Source organism: Triturus cristatus, chromosome 2_2 (assembly GCF_964204655.1).
Source record: "Triturus cristatus chromosome 2_2, aTriCri1.1, whole genome shotgun sequence".
Taxonomy (NCBI): domain Eukaryota; kingdom Metazoa; phylum Chordata; class Amphibia; order Caudata; family Salamandridae; genus Triturus; species Triturus cristatus.
The window spans coordinates 842,610,550-842,625,256 of record NC_140582.1 but is presented as its reverse complement, the minus strand read 5'-3'; the positions used below and the strand labels follow the sequence as shown (position 1 = coordinate 842,625,256).

At 47.0% G+C, this 14,707-nt stretch overlaps 1 protein-coding gene across 4 annotated transcripts in view; it reads left to right on the top strand.

Moving 5' to 3' along the window:
• The window catches only part of SLC30A9 (solute carrier family 30 member 9), an 800,207-nt gene that overhangs the window by 723,352 nt on the left and 62,148 nt on the right, over positions 1 to 14,707 (top strand). For all 4 annotated transcript variants that reach the window (XR_014978192.1, XR_014978191.1, XM_085642175.1 and 1 more), the window contains one exon: positions 2,274 to 2,387. Coding sequence is in view for 2 of the 4 variants with exons in the window: in XM_085642175.1 (XP_085498301.1) it covers positions 2,274 to 2,387 (114 nt within the window). In the remaining 2 variants the exon portion in view is untranslated. The remainder of the gene's footprint in view (positions 1 to 2,273; positions 2,388 to 14,707) is intronic.

Here is a 14,707-nt window from a genome sequence, read left to right as displayed (position 1 = left end):
AGGACACTGCTCGACAACTGCAGTGGTGGCTCACGAACCAGGATTGGGTAAATGGCAGATCTCTCTCCCTTCCCTAACCAGACCACACTGTGGTGACGGATGCCTTCCTTCTGGGATGGGGCGGCCACATGGGAGAGGCGGAGATCAGAGGCCTCTGGTCTCCGGCGGAACGGCTAGGCTTCACATCAACCTTCTGGAGCTCTGAGCGATCCGTCTTGCACTGAAGGCATTCCTTCCTTCTGTCCGGGGAAGAGTAGTGCAGGTGTTCACGGACAACACCACCGCCCTGTGGTATTGCAAAAAACAGGGCGAGGTGGGGTCGTGGACCCTATGTCAGGAGGCCCTCCGCCTCTGGACATGGCTGGAACATCAAGGCATTTCCTTGGTGGTTCAACATCTCGCAGGTTCTCTGAACGCCAGGGCGGACGAAAGCGGCCGCAGGTGCATGAACGATCACAAATGGCGTCTTCACTGGGAGGTGGTGCAAGGTCTCTTTCAACAGCCTTGGTTAGATCTATTCGCCACCAAAGAGAACGCGCAATGTCAGCAATTCTGCGCATTGGAATTTCCAAGGCAGCACTCGCTAGGCAACGCTTTTTGTCATGAGTGGAGTTGCCGTCTGTTGTACGCCTTTCTGCCTTTACCACTTCTGCCCAGAGTGCTGAAGATGATCAAGCGCGACCAGGCCCAAGTCATTCCTGTGGCTCCGGATGGGGCACGAAGAGTCTGGTATCCCCAGCTGCTCAACTTGGCGATCGATCCTCCGGTCAGACTGCCTCTTTGGGAGGATCTTCTGTTGCAGCAGCAGGGGACGATCCTCCACCCGAACCTGTCCAGTCTCCACCTCCTTGCGTGAAAATTGAGCGGCGGCAGTTGACGTCTTACGACATGCCTCCCGAAGTCTGTGAATAATCTTGGTAGCCAGGCATCCCTCCACAAAGACGGTATACGCCTGCAGGTGGAACCATTTTGTGGTATGGTGCACAGCAAAGGCTGTGGATCCCCTTTCTGCCCCTCTTTCTGAAGTACTCTTGTTCCTTCTCTGTTTAGCCCAGCAGGGCTCTGCTCTGGGCACTATCTAGTGTTAAGGATATCCTTTCAGGGCCCTAGTTTTGTGCATCAATGGTTAGTGTCTTGCATGGCTCTGTGTTTCTGGCACGGAAAGTTGTGTAAAGAAGTAGCTTCAGCGCGCGAGGGCGACGTCAAAGTAGCTGCCGCAACGTCATCCCGGCGACCACGACGCAGACGACATACACGGAGCCGACCGACACCACCTGCCGACGTGCAGAGGTACTGCTGTCAAAAAAACTTTACGGATCCAGTCTGACGCCTGGGGATAATTCTAAGGTAAGGAATCTATAACTAACTAATGTTTCTTACAGATATATCGTTACCGAAAGTAAGTAACTTGTGCTTTAAGGCAAACACAGGAACAGTCAGAAGATGCACTGGCAGCTTCCCGGGACACTTCGGTGGCTTCCCACACAACTTCATTTCAACAGTCAAGTGGCCGTACCCGGTCCCACTGGCCCAGGAGAACTGCTGAGGATTCTTATTCCTGTTCCCTATCCAGAGGGGAATTGCATCAGATATTCCTGCTCCGAAAGTCTGAAGACCTAGTAGGCATGACTTACAAATGATCTGTTTGACTCTCTTCTTAGGGACCCTTCTTGAAAGACACAGATGTGCTATACAATCCCCAGGAATCACCCAAATTCTCCAGAAGCACGCTCCTCTCTAACACACACCTCCAAGTGCAAAAGGGACATACCATGGCTCCATGCTTACTCCCTGGTGGCATAGCAAGATGAATACCTTCCTCAGTGGAGGTCTCAACTTCCCCCAATAGCCGGATGCATGAGGGTTTTACCTTTATAGCCCAACTACTCCTTGCACCTTGCTGCATTGAAATACAATACTCTCTCCTCTTTCACTTACTCCCCTCCCTTAACTTTCCTGCCTCTAGCGCTTTTTGAATTCTTACAAATGCACTACACCAAGTCATTCTCTGTCCCGTCTTGTAATTATGCATATTAGAAGTGGTAAACTTTTTGCACCTTCATTCTCTTAGTCTAAACACCTTTTTGTATTAATGTTTTGTGTTGAGTAGTGCTTATGGCAATGCCTATAATGTGGTCAATGCCTCATCTTTTGTCGTTTACTGTTACCATGTCATGTTCTGTTATCATGAAAATCATTAGTAAGTGTTGCGAAACTATGAACATGTAAACTTTGATGGTGTTTTCAAGCACTTAAAAGCCTGTTTTTTCCAGGACATTCTGCAAGTTAAGAATCCTGAGGATTTAGAAGCATTTATGCTAAAACATGGAGAAAATATTATTGACACTTTAGGAGCTGAAGTAGATCGTCTTGAAAAGGAATTGAAGGTAAGATTTAACTAGAGAGAGGTATGTCAATAAAAATGTTATGTCTCACAACATTAGTAAAAGCTGGTATTTCCCCTGCATATACTTCCTTTTTGAAACATTCCCTTAACTTAATTTTTAGATCATGTGATACTTTGTATATGCTAGCTATATTGCAAAGCAACAATAGATGTTCAGAAGCACCTTTCTATGTCACATTAGATGCACCAAGAATAAAACTGGCAACACCTGTGCCCTTAGTTCCTCCTTCGTGAGAGCAAAGGACTATGCTAAACATGAATTTACACAAAATAGAAGTTCATATTGACATATTTACAGCTGGTTTTATAGTCCTAGATGTCCCCTGAAAAAGTAACACTGGTATTTTTACTTTTAAATTGGATAGCCTGATTCCCGGACTTTAGATTGTCAAGCGAAGTTTCACTTAGGTGGAATGGTCTGCTTAGATGACAGACATTTCAGTTTAAATAAGCCTGTGCAGGGGTCCGAGGTATAAGACGGTATGCCCATGCTAATGTTTTATGCACACCCACAAAGTCGAACTTTGTTGGTAATGTTCCTGGCTTTCTTTAGGATGAATTCTGGCCACCTTTATCTGTGTAAGTTGAGTCAAATCATGTCCAGGCAAGTCTCAAGTTTTTTGATGTATGCCACTGAAGAGGTGTTTTATTGAAATGAAAAAACTGGTTAGTGCCATGGCTAGTGTGATCTATGGGAATAACTGTGGCCAATTGGTAAGGTCATGCTAAAGGAAGGCATTTCTGTTTCTTCTGTTGACTTGAATCAGCTGTGGCCGCTGAAGCCTTTTAGCATTTGAAAAATCATGGCCAACTCATTGCAGTATCTTAGCAACTGGTTCAGCACTGAAAAACAACTACGCCCATTGATGTTTCGTTGCAGCAGACAGACTGGCTTGGAGAAGACCACGGCCAACATTGGTAGTGTATAGATGTACACTGCTGCAGACATGTGGGTAAAGGGTCCCTTGCCACCACAGGAAATGGTGACCATAGCTGGCAGAAGTTTGCTAGCACGAAAGTAACTTAACCGAAATACTTGAGTAGCTCACTTGGTGTTTGTTGCCGCACACAGAACAATGGCCAACAAGCAACCCGTAGGGCACATGAAGTTCAGAAGAACAACTCTGCTCACAACTTTTAAACCTCATAAGATTAGACTCGGGATAAAGACCAATCATAGTTAATGACAAACCATTGTGTTTCATCAAAACTACCTCATTAGATTATCAGGCAAGCACAGCCTTACTGTGCAATGTCAGCAGCGCGGTGGCAAGAGACATGTTAGTGTAAAGTGCACCAGGCCGGTGTCCTCAACTCAGCGACCCTGCATCATCTGACACTACTCTGTTACACTAGGTGAGCAGGTTTCTTCAATCCTTTAGGATAACAATCAACCAAATAGCAGTCACCACTAATAAGACAGATAATGCTATGTTATACTATGTGATGTTATATTATGTTATCTTATGTTAGTGATTTTTTAACGCACAGCAAATACTACAGGGCGTCCTGGCGCAATGAGGGGTGAGGGAATAGAAAGGAGCAGCAGGAGCATGCAATAAATATTTACAGACAGAGATCAACTTCTAAGATAAGTATTGAGGTTATCCCTGAGCTTGAAGGGACAAACTACGGATTTCAGTGGGAGGAGAAAATCGTTCTAGAGTTTAGCAGCTAAGTAAGAAAAAGACCGGCCCTCCATCTGAGACTTAGCAATGGGAGGAACAGCCAGTCTCTTGAAATAGGCAAAGTGAAGGGAATGAGAAGAATGGTTAGGATTGAGCTTCTGCCGCTAGTAAGTTCGCTGTGAGAGTAAGGAAACACTTCAGTGCAAGGTTGCAGATGGTTATTTCAGTCAGGCTCTGCAGAATGGAATGAGAGATTGTGTCAAAGGCCAGTAAGAGGTTTAAGACTGTAAGGGCTGCAGAGCGCTCTTGAGCTAGCATACATCTGAGGGTATCTACTACAACGGTGACCACAGTTTCAGTACTGTGGAAGCCAGATTGTGAAAAAGCAAGTAATTTGTTCTCCTTTAAATAAATAAAGAACTGAGTGTTGATTTTCTGTTGCTTGGATTTGGAGAAAGGGGAATGGAGTGAGAATTTACTAAAACTTTGTGGTTAGCTCAGGATTTCCCCAAGGGCATGACGTGGGCGTGTTTCTGAGCTGTAGCCTTATCCATAGAGAGATTACAGTTGTGATGATGGAGAACATAATCTCTGGGGCTAAGGCTAGAATGGGGTGGATGGTAGAGATAGAAGGGTCAAATTTTGAACCTGCCAAATGGATTTAAGAATGGTATAAACCTCTGTATGGTATAATGCTTTTGAATTGGGGAAGGACTGCCTGGGGGCTCTTCATCAGCAGTTGCAAGAACCAAATCTGATTGCGAAGGGAAGTTAGCATGGATCAATTTGATTTTAGAGTGGAAGAATTGAGACTGCACTTGATAGAGATTTCTGGAGGGCGAGATGGAGGAGTTGGATACCTGGGAAGAGAGCAGTTCTTTTAACCATCTCTCAAGAGGAGTTGGTTTTTAACCGTGTAGTACAAGGCCCGAGTCTCTTGAATAAGGCTTTGTAGTTTTTGATGTTCAGTTTGTGTTGACGTTTGTCCGAAGGATGCCATTTGCATTCTAAAGACTTGCAGTGAAGTTTAGCAAGTCTGAATTTTTAGGAGTACCATGAAATTGAGAGACCAGTACAAGGAGAAACAGAGTGCTTGAGGGGGGACTGTTTCATTCAATGCGTTCGTGATCCAAGACTGGAATGTGTCACTGGATGCTGTGGTGTTAACGTGTCAGTATGGTCTGGCTTGTGGAGCACAAGTCAGTAAAGAAGTAATCTTGAGCCAACTTCTATTGGGTAAGGCTCATGATTGGGAGGTGTTATACAAATTGCTCGGGGAAAAAAATAAGTATGGTCTGTTGGTCAGATTAATCCATGTGCATGGGCTGTTAATTGGATATGGTGCCAGAATTGGTGAAGATAGCATCAAGTGCCTGGGGGATTCTATAAGCATGTCGAGGCCAATATCATTCAGGGCCTCGTCCAGGCGTATAGGTTGCAAATCGTCTGTCCTAATTCCAATGTACCATGAGCTCTTGCCTTTTCTGGACCTTATCCTGGAGAATAAAGTGCAGAACCTGGAAAGATATTAAAGGAAGGGGATTTGGCTTTAGTGCTATTTATTGAAGTGCCCATTGATGTGCCTGTTTAGGTTTCTTTCAGTTAGCTGGCAAAGCTCTTCACGTAGATATGGATAGCTGAATAGTACATTGGTATGTCCAGAGAATCAATGCTAGATTCTAGTCATTCTTTGCAGTGGACAAACTCTTTACTGTAAGCATATGTGTGAAGATTTTCAAGACCTTAATGGGCAAACTTGAAGGGCCTGTTTTCTAGTATCTCTAAAACATTGTGCAGGTATTCCTTTTATGACTCCAGATTTGGGACTAAATCACAACTCTGCAAGGGCTAATATTATCAGAACTGTTGGATGCAATACGAACACTTTTACCAGCTGCATTAAGACAGCCAGCCAGTGAAAGGAAAAAGTTGCTGCTAGATAATCGAACTGCATTCCTCACCTTTAGGCTATTCCAAGCCTCAAGACTGAATCCGGAGATTTTCTCCCATCAGAGCTTCTGCATGCCGATAGGTGACATTGTGCGGCTTCAAGGTGCCTCTGCACCAAAAGTGATGGATCGGAGCCACATATAATAAACACCACCCCTGTGTACTGACCTCAGTTCCTTTGTTTCTGCACATTCCATTTTGAATCCGGAGGACCACTCACAACTTTGTCAGCCTTCTAACGGTTTCAAAATTTTGACAACAGTGTTCTAGGAAACTATGTCCCCACTGAAAACAACAGGTTTCAAGTCATGCCAAGGCTGGCGGAAGCAGACATCACTCTTGGACCTGCATGAGGTGCTTTGCACTGGAAGAGGTTGAGTGGGAATTCTACGAGCACAAAGAAGAGGAAGGCCTAGCTAAGGAGAAATCCTCTGGGGAAAGGGAAGGTACAGAAGACTGGTAGGATCTCTGTCAACTCATCCAAAGAGGGGGGTTGACTCCTACCCATCCAGACCCTTAACCCTGACAGTATTAGTCTACAATGCCCCAATAAAGAGGCCAGCAGGCATATATCGAGCAGACAAAGTCATGTTTCCTGCTGAAAATACTCATCCCCAGCCCAAAAAGGGAATCCATTCCTACCTGGGCTGTTTAGCATATTGGGCCAGGGTCAGGAGGCCTTCAGGGAACCAGCTGCAGCAAAGGCTGTCACGCCAAGGGTAGATAACAAGTATAGGTCCTTTAACCGAGACCCACCTTACAACAAGGCAACGTGATTGCAGACTCCTTCATCGTCCCAGTAGCATGCAAGAAGACAGTCATACTGATCACCACCGGTCCCACACCTGACAAGGAAAGCAAGTCAGTGGGCATGGTGTGACCAAAGATGGAGAGGTCAGTGGTGGCGCAGTGGCATATTGCAAACTCCACTGTACTGCTAAACCAATATACCAACTTGCAATGGGACAACATTGAAGACTTCGTGCAACATCTGCCAGAGGAATATGAGAAGAGGTAAAGAACAGTGATTCAAGAGAGCAAGTTTATTGACAACCCCTGCTTGCATTTATCACTTGATGCGCCAGACACCACCAGCAGACAACTGTGTGCAGCCACAGTGCTGTTGAGATACACCTGGCTAGCGGTGTCAAGTTTTAAGCAGGAGGTAGAAGCCTCTGTGATCAGCATGCCCTTCACCAGGGACAGCCTCTTTGTCAGCAAGGTGGACAGTACGTTGCTGCTCATTGGAAAAGGTAATGAGATTGCCAATGCAATGGGGATTTTGCAATACAAAGAGCCATTTCTGGAAGCATTTGCTCTTAGGAAAAGAACACCCACAAAGGGAGGTTTGCAGCGCACAACATTGCAGTTCACCTTCACGCCACCAAGTGTCCAGCCAAGTGCATTATTGCAGGGCAGTATGGATCACCATCGCAGCATACTTTTCACAGAATGGCGAAGTAAAAGGAACTGTTCCGAGCGTGTTGGGACTCTCCACTACATGATTTAACAACAGAGCTCCTCGTACACAGAACACCCGTAGGAGGAAGAATCAGCAGGGTTCATCAACACATCAGGGCCTCTTGCTCACTTATTGTATTCCACAAGATACCTGGCTATTCAATAAGTCTTCTTGTGGGACCATTGAGATAGCCTGTATTTAGGCCAGCCTCCCCACATACCTACACGTAGCTCCTGGATACCCTCATGGGTGACAAGCAGCGCTCTACAAATCCACCTTACATTATAAGCACTTCATGCGAGTCAGAGCTGAAGCAACAGCTGGTGGAAAACATCTTTTGGAAATGGGGCACACCACACATAGTGCTGTTTGCAACCCAAGAAAATACAAAAGTCCGCTTCTGATGGATACATCTGCCTGTGGATTCCTCACCTTATGAATATCCCCTCTGCGCCAGCATTCCGGAAACCTTTCGTAACTCTCTGCGCCGACGAGGTCGTCACAGCGTCATGTCTCCGCACGCGGCTCCGCATGACGTCACCGGAGCCATAAGAAGACCACGTCGGCGTGATGACGTCAGTTCCTTTTTTCCGTGCTACAAGTTAACGGATTTTATGGGACTCTCCTGTCTTTCAACTGCTCCTTTGTTTTTATTTGTTATTGTTTCGACTATGTCTGTTCCTAGGAAGTCTGGTTTCAAGCCCTGCAAGGAATGCAGAGGTCACATGTCCATTACTGACCCACATGATGACTGTCTCTGGTGCCTCTCTAGCGATCACGACGTCGAAGGTTGTTCATCCTGTAGAAAAATGAACCCTAAGGCGCTGAAGGAGAGAGAGGCCAAACTCTACATGTCCAAGGTGAGAAAGGAGAAAAGAGGTCGTAAGAGATCGAAGTCGAGGTCGTCGACTTCGCATGGATCAAAGAGAAGGCACAAGAAGAAGAGGAGACATGGGTCTCGACTTCGATCGTCCAAGTCTCGAGCTTCGAAGTCGCCTTCTCCTGCTCCTCGACGTCGTACCAAGGATGTTATCTCTCCTTCACCTTCTGAGTCTCCTCAAGCTTCTCCAGACCGGTCTCCTGTTTTGGGTTCTCCGGTGCAGTCTCCGGCTCCGGTTGATTGTCCGGCTTCGGATGGGGATTCGAATCAGGTAGAGGAAGAGTTTCCTGTGGCTCCACCTGTTACTCCAGTGGATCTGACTCCGGAGACTCCTCGTAAAGAAGTCGAACCGGCGCAGTTTCCTTTGTTCCCGGCGCCGGGATCGGATCCGTCACATTTCATGAATGCGATGTATGGTATTTTTACCAGAGCCACATGCCTCTCTGGAGCACCTTCGGGTCCCATGGGCCCTTTGGCATTTAATTTGGGCATGCCTCAGCATTATCCTCCGGCCCCCTTTATGCCTTATATACCAATGGCGCCGTCATGGCAGTATCCGGCGCCGAGGGTGTCGACGCCGCTTGAGCAGTCTCCGGCTCTGTCCTGCGTCCCCTCTTCCAGGGTTCGTTCGATGCACGTCCCTATCACGGAGCCTACTTTGACGCCGTTGCCGGATCCGTCGACGCCGCGGATGGCGCCGCCGCCGAGGATGCGTTCGAGAAGGGAAGCTCAAAGGCTTATTGAGGAGGAGCAATATCGGGCTGGTGTGATAGAGGAAGGAGAAATGTATGAGTCTGAGGACTTATTGGAAGATTTGTGTGAAGCAAGTGGTTTGGATGTCTCTTCGGAAGGGGACTTTGCTTTACAGAAGGCTTCTCCTTCGAAGGATGTAGCTCATCAAGAAGGCAGCTGAACTGTTGGACCTACAGCTTCCTATGGCTGAATATAAGCCTAATCTTTTAACAGAGGGGCTTCATTCTCCTTCTGCTGTGGTGGAACCTCTTTTACCGTTCAATGATGCCCTGACGGAGCCGATATTAGAAGTCTGGAGTAATCCTCTTTCTGCTCCTGCTGTTTCTAGATCTGTTTCTAGGAGATATAGGCTGGCACCAGGGGACCCGGATTTCCTGTCTTCCCACCAGTCACCCCAAAGTCTGGTGGTTCAAGCTTCTTGTTCGAAGCATTCGGTAGGCTCTTTCCCTCAAGCACCGGCTGATAAAGACTCAAAAAAGCTTGAGCAATCGGCAAAGAAAGTATTTTCTTCGGCCAGTAAGGCATTAAAGTCCACAAATGCGACTTGTCTATTGGGCAGATATATCCATGCCCTCATGGACTCTGTTAAGCAGGTTCTCCCTAAGCTGTCTGAAGAGGATCGGAACAACTTGAGTGAGGTTTTGATGGACTCCCAGGCTTCTGCTCGACAAGTAATCCAGTCGGGTCTGGATACTGCAGATTCAGTGGCAAGGGTGATGGGTTCGTCTGTTGCCACTAGGAGGCATGCTTGGTTAAGATCGTCAGGATTCTCTCCTGATGTGCAAGCTGCCCTTTTGGACCTTCCTTTTGACGGTTCTAAGCTCTTCAGGGAGAAAGCAGACTTGGCCTTCCAGAGATTTAAAGACCGTAAAGCCACCGCAAAATCTCTGGGTTTGCAGTCTGTCAAGAGGGTATGGTTACAGAAGGTACCGTGGCTTTGGAAAGTCTTCCTTTCGTTCCCGTCCGCCTCAGCAACAACAGCAGCAGCAAAACCCTCTGTATAAATCCTACAGAGGTAAAGGCAGAGGTCGCCTTCGTGGAGCTGGATGACATCCCTCTTCCTCCTCCTCTACCTCTCCTCCCCGGTAATGCAGGAAACCAACCCTAGATCCGCCATCCTGGATCATGTGGGTCCTGTGGGAGGTCGGCTTACCCATTTTCTACAGGATTGGAAGTTAATCACTTCAGACGTTTTGGGTTTTAGATCTTGTAGAAAATGGGTACGCCCTTCCCTTCAGGGAATTCCCTCCTCCTTACCCTCCTTGCCAAGGGTTTTGTGCGGAGGATCATTTGCTTCTCCTTCAGAAGGAAGTTATGGCCCTATTACAAAAAGGTGCGATAGAGGTGGTTCCGGAGCAGGAAAGGGGTCAGGGATGCTACTCCCGGTATTTCCTGATTCCCAAGAAGAATGGCAGGCTACGTCCTATCCTGGACCTCAGAATCTTGAATCTGTTTCTCAAGCAGGAGAGATTCAAGTTTCTCACTCTAGCGCAGGTTCTTCAGGCGCTGCAACAAGAGGACTGAATGGTGTCCATCGACTTGCAGGATGCGTATTTCCACATCCCAATCCTGAAGTCGCAGAGGCAGTATCTCTGTTTCACGGTTGGGTCGCAACATTACCAGTTTGCGGTCCTTCCGTTTGGTCTTACTACTGCACCTCGAGTCTTCACCAAGGTGATGGCAGCCCATCTCAGAAGGTTGGGGTTTCCGGTTTTCCCATACCTGGACGACTGGCTTCTGAAGGCAGAGCCTCCAGAGATGGTGTGTCGTCATCTGCAGGTAACAACTCAGCTGTTGTACAAATTGGGTTTTTGATAAAATATACCCAAGTCTCACCTGGTGCTCTCACGGTGCAACCTGTTCATAGGGGCAGTACTGGATACCACTGTGTCGAGCGTTCCCTCCACCTCAAAGGATTCTCGACATACAGGAAATGATTCCCTTGTTTTACAATGGAGCGGTTGTTCCAGTTCTGAAGGTCCTTCGCCTGCTCGGTCTGTTCGCTTCCTGCATCCTGTTGGTCAACCATGCACGCTGGCACATGAGGGCGCTCCAGCGGTGTCTCTGCAGTCAGTGGTATCAGCACAACGGAGATCTCAGGGAGTCTGTGAGGATCTACAGAGAAGCTGCAGCGGATCTGTCTTGGTGGAGCATGGAGGGCAATCTGTCTCAAGGAAACCCTTTCCATCTTCCTCCATCGGTGGCCACAGTGATAACGGATGCCTCTACCCTAGGGTGGGGAGCACATCTGGGGGATCTGAAGATGAAGGGCCTTTGGTCTCCAGAAGAAAGGTTGTTTCACATCAACCTTTTGGAATTGCGGGCGATGGGTTTGGCGCTCAAGGCCTTTCTCCCTTCCCTTCGCAGTCAGTCGGTTCAAGTCCTGACGGACAACACTGCTGCGATGTGGTATGTCAACAAGCAGGGAGGAGTAGGGTCGTACCGTCTCTGCAGAGAGGTGTTGCAACTCTGGTCCTGGGCTCAGGACCATCGGATTTGCTTGATGGCAAATCATCTGGCTGGGGTGCTGAACGTGCGTGCGGACAGTCTGTCGGCAGTTCTCCGCTGACCACGAGTGGAGGCTTCATCCAGAGGTAGTCCAACACATCTTCCGGATGTGGGGGACTCCTCGGGTGGACATGTTTGCCACTCACGAGAACGCGCACTGCCCGTCATTCTGCAGTCTCCGATTTCCGGGGCAGGGAGCGTTGGGGGACGCGTTTCAGTTGAGTTGGGGCTCGCAACTCCTTTACGTGTTTCCTCCCATACCCTTGATTCCTCGGATTCTGAGGAAGATTCGCCAAGACCAGGCCCAAGTTATATTGATCGCCCCGGATTGGCCAAGAAGGGTGTGGTACACGGACCTTCTTCACCTCTCGTCGCACCCTTCGCTCCGTCTCCCTCTCAGGACAGACCTCCTCTCTCAGATGGAGGGACAAGCTCTACACCCCCACCTCCAGAGCCTGCACCTTCATGCCTGGAGTTTGAACGGGGCAACTTGAATTATTTTTCTCTCCCGCCTGATGTGGTGGACGTTATATTATCGGCCAGGCGACATTACACTAAGTCTGTCTATTCATACAGATGGTCTAAATTTGTTAGGTGGTGCGGAGAGAAATCTATTGATTCCTTAAAAGCTCATCTATCTGATGTTCTTTGTTTTTCTCTTCATTTGGCCCAGCAGGGTTTTGCTGTGGCCACTGTTAAAGGGTATTTGTCAGCTTTGTCGGCATTTTTGTGTTTGCCTGATCAGCCTTCTTTATTTAAGTCTCCTATAGTCTTAAGACTTATTAAGGGGCTGACAAACATGTTTCCTCCCACTCCTTTTATTATGCCCCAGTGGGACTTGAATTTGGTGCTAACCTTTTTAATGGGTTCATCAATCGAACCAATGCATAGTTGTCCTTTAAGACTTTTAAAATGTTCTTCCTGGTAGCTATCACCTCAGCCAGGAGGGTGAGTGAACTCCAGGCTTTGAGTTCAAAGCCGCCTTTTCTGACCATATATGCTGAAAGGATGGTACTTAGGACCAGGGCTGATTTTCTGCCTAAGGTGGTGACTCCCTTCCACCTAGGTCAGTCCATTACCCTTCCTACTTTCTATCCTCCCCCTCACCCTTCTAAGGAGGAGGAGAGACTTCATCGTTTGGATCCAAAGAGGGCTATTAGCTTCTATTTGGACAGAACAAAGGACTTCCGTCAGGATGACCAGCTCTTTGTTGGATATGCTGGTCGTATGAAGGGCAAGGCGATGCACAAGCGCACTTTGTCACGATGCATCATCTTGTGCATCAAGATATGCTACTCCCTGGCTGGTAAGGAGCCTCTTGTAGGCAATCGAGCTCATTCCACCAGGTCTAAATCTTCTATTTCTGCATTGTCTAGAGGTGTTCCTGTTTTGGACATCTGTAGGGTCGCAACTTGGGCCTTCCTCCACACTTTCACGAAGCATTACTGCTTAGATTCCGAAGTGAGGAGGGATGGCCATTTTGAGCGTAGTGTTTTGCAGGACTTTTTGGTATAGAAGGGTGGACACCCTCCTCCGGGAGAGGTACTGCTGTGGGATTCTATTCATAAGATGAGGAATCCACAGGCAGATGTATCCATCAGAAGAACAAGTTACTTACCTTCGGTAACGCTTTTTCTTGTGGATACAGTATCTGCCTGTGGATTTCTCGCAGACCCACCCACCTCCCCCTTGTCCACCCTTTTATACCATAAAAGCTGAGGTTTTACTTTTTTGACGTATTGTGTACTCAAGACTTTATTACCTCCGTTTATTTGCTATTGTCTTGTTTAAAGTGCAAGCTTTCTTCTTTCTTTATACACTTTCAGTGTGAATTCTGTATTCCATGTATACATTGTCTATGTCGGTCTGCCCGTTTTGCCTCTGTGGCATGGAAAAAATGGGTGGAACCGACATCATCACGCCGATGTGGTCTTCTTATGGCTCCGGTGACGTCATGCGGAGCCGCGTGCAGAGCAATGACGCTGTGACGACCTCGTTGGCGCAGAGAGCTACGAAAAATTTCCGGATTGCTGGCGCAGAGGGTATATTCATAAGGTGAGGAATCCACAGGCAGATACTGTATCCATCCGAAGGTAAGTAGCTTGTTCTTCTGATGGATACAAGTCTCTTAGCCGTCTTTTGGGATGTGGCTTAGGCGCCACGTTAAATATTTCCGTGGCGGCTGGTCAAGCGACCGTGGACAATGCCTTTTGGAGCGGCACATGGAGGTGAGCATCTGTTGGCCACATAGCGAGTCTCCAGTAGGTCTTTGGTTAGTCATGCTTAGGTCTCCACTGATGGAAGCGGTTGGTGGTCTCATCACTCTTGAATTGTTCTATGACATCATTGATAACATCACTGATGACTTCTGACACAACAGCATTGATGAAAACACTGTGCATAATGAGGGGGCGAGTTATACTTACTTGAAATAAATATGACTGGTGAATTTCAGTGTTTCGTGTTTTTTAGTTGAAAATGTTACGTTTAGGTGTTACTTGAATTACCCAACACCGGTGAATTTAAAAAAATTTTTTTTAAATGGTATGTTTAAACTGATATTTTCACCCAATTTTAACATCACGTTAACGTTTGGTCTTTCCCCCCCTAGTGGAAATATATATATATTTCCTAAACATTGGGTGGGCACCACAACAGCAGCGGTACACCGTGACTTGCGCTGCTGCCATAATGTTCAAACTTCTCTCCACCCTCTTACTACATCCAGTAAGAGCACAGCACTCCAGAGCTTGCTAGTGAAAATTATTATTTATTTTGCAATAGCCCAGAGGGGCATAATCGCATCAACGCGTCTTCACTTCGCAGCCTTGACCACAACACTGGTCGCCATATTGTGTTTGCCTAAATACATGAAGTGAAGTAACATGAGCATAGAAAATGCTCTGCCCCGGGATACAAATACAAGTGCCATCTTATAATATTAGTTTAAACTCTTCATATAATTACTATCAATCCAAATTATAACACAGCAACAGAATTCATTATGACTTTGAAAATTTTACCAATGCATTAATTTATCATGTGTACATATTTAGATGGTGGCTGCTGAAGTTCTTAATTCATGGCTTTCAAGGAATTTGGCAATTCATACTTCACTA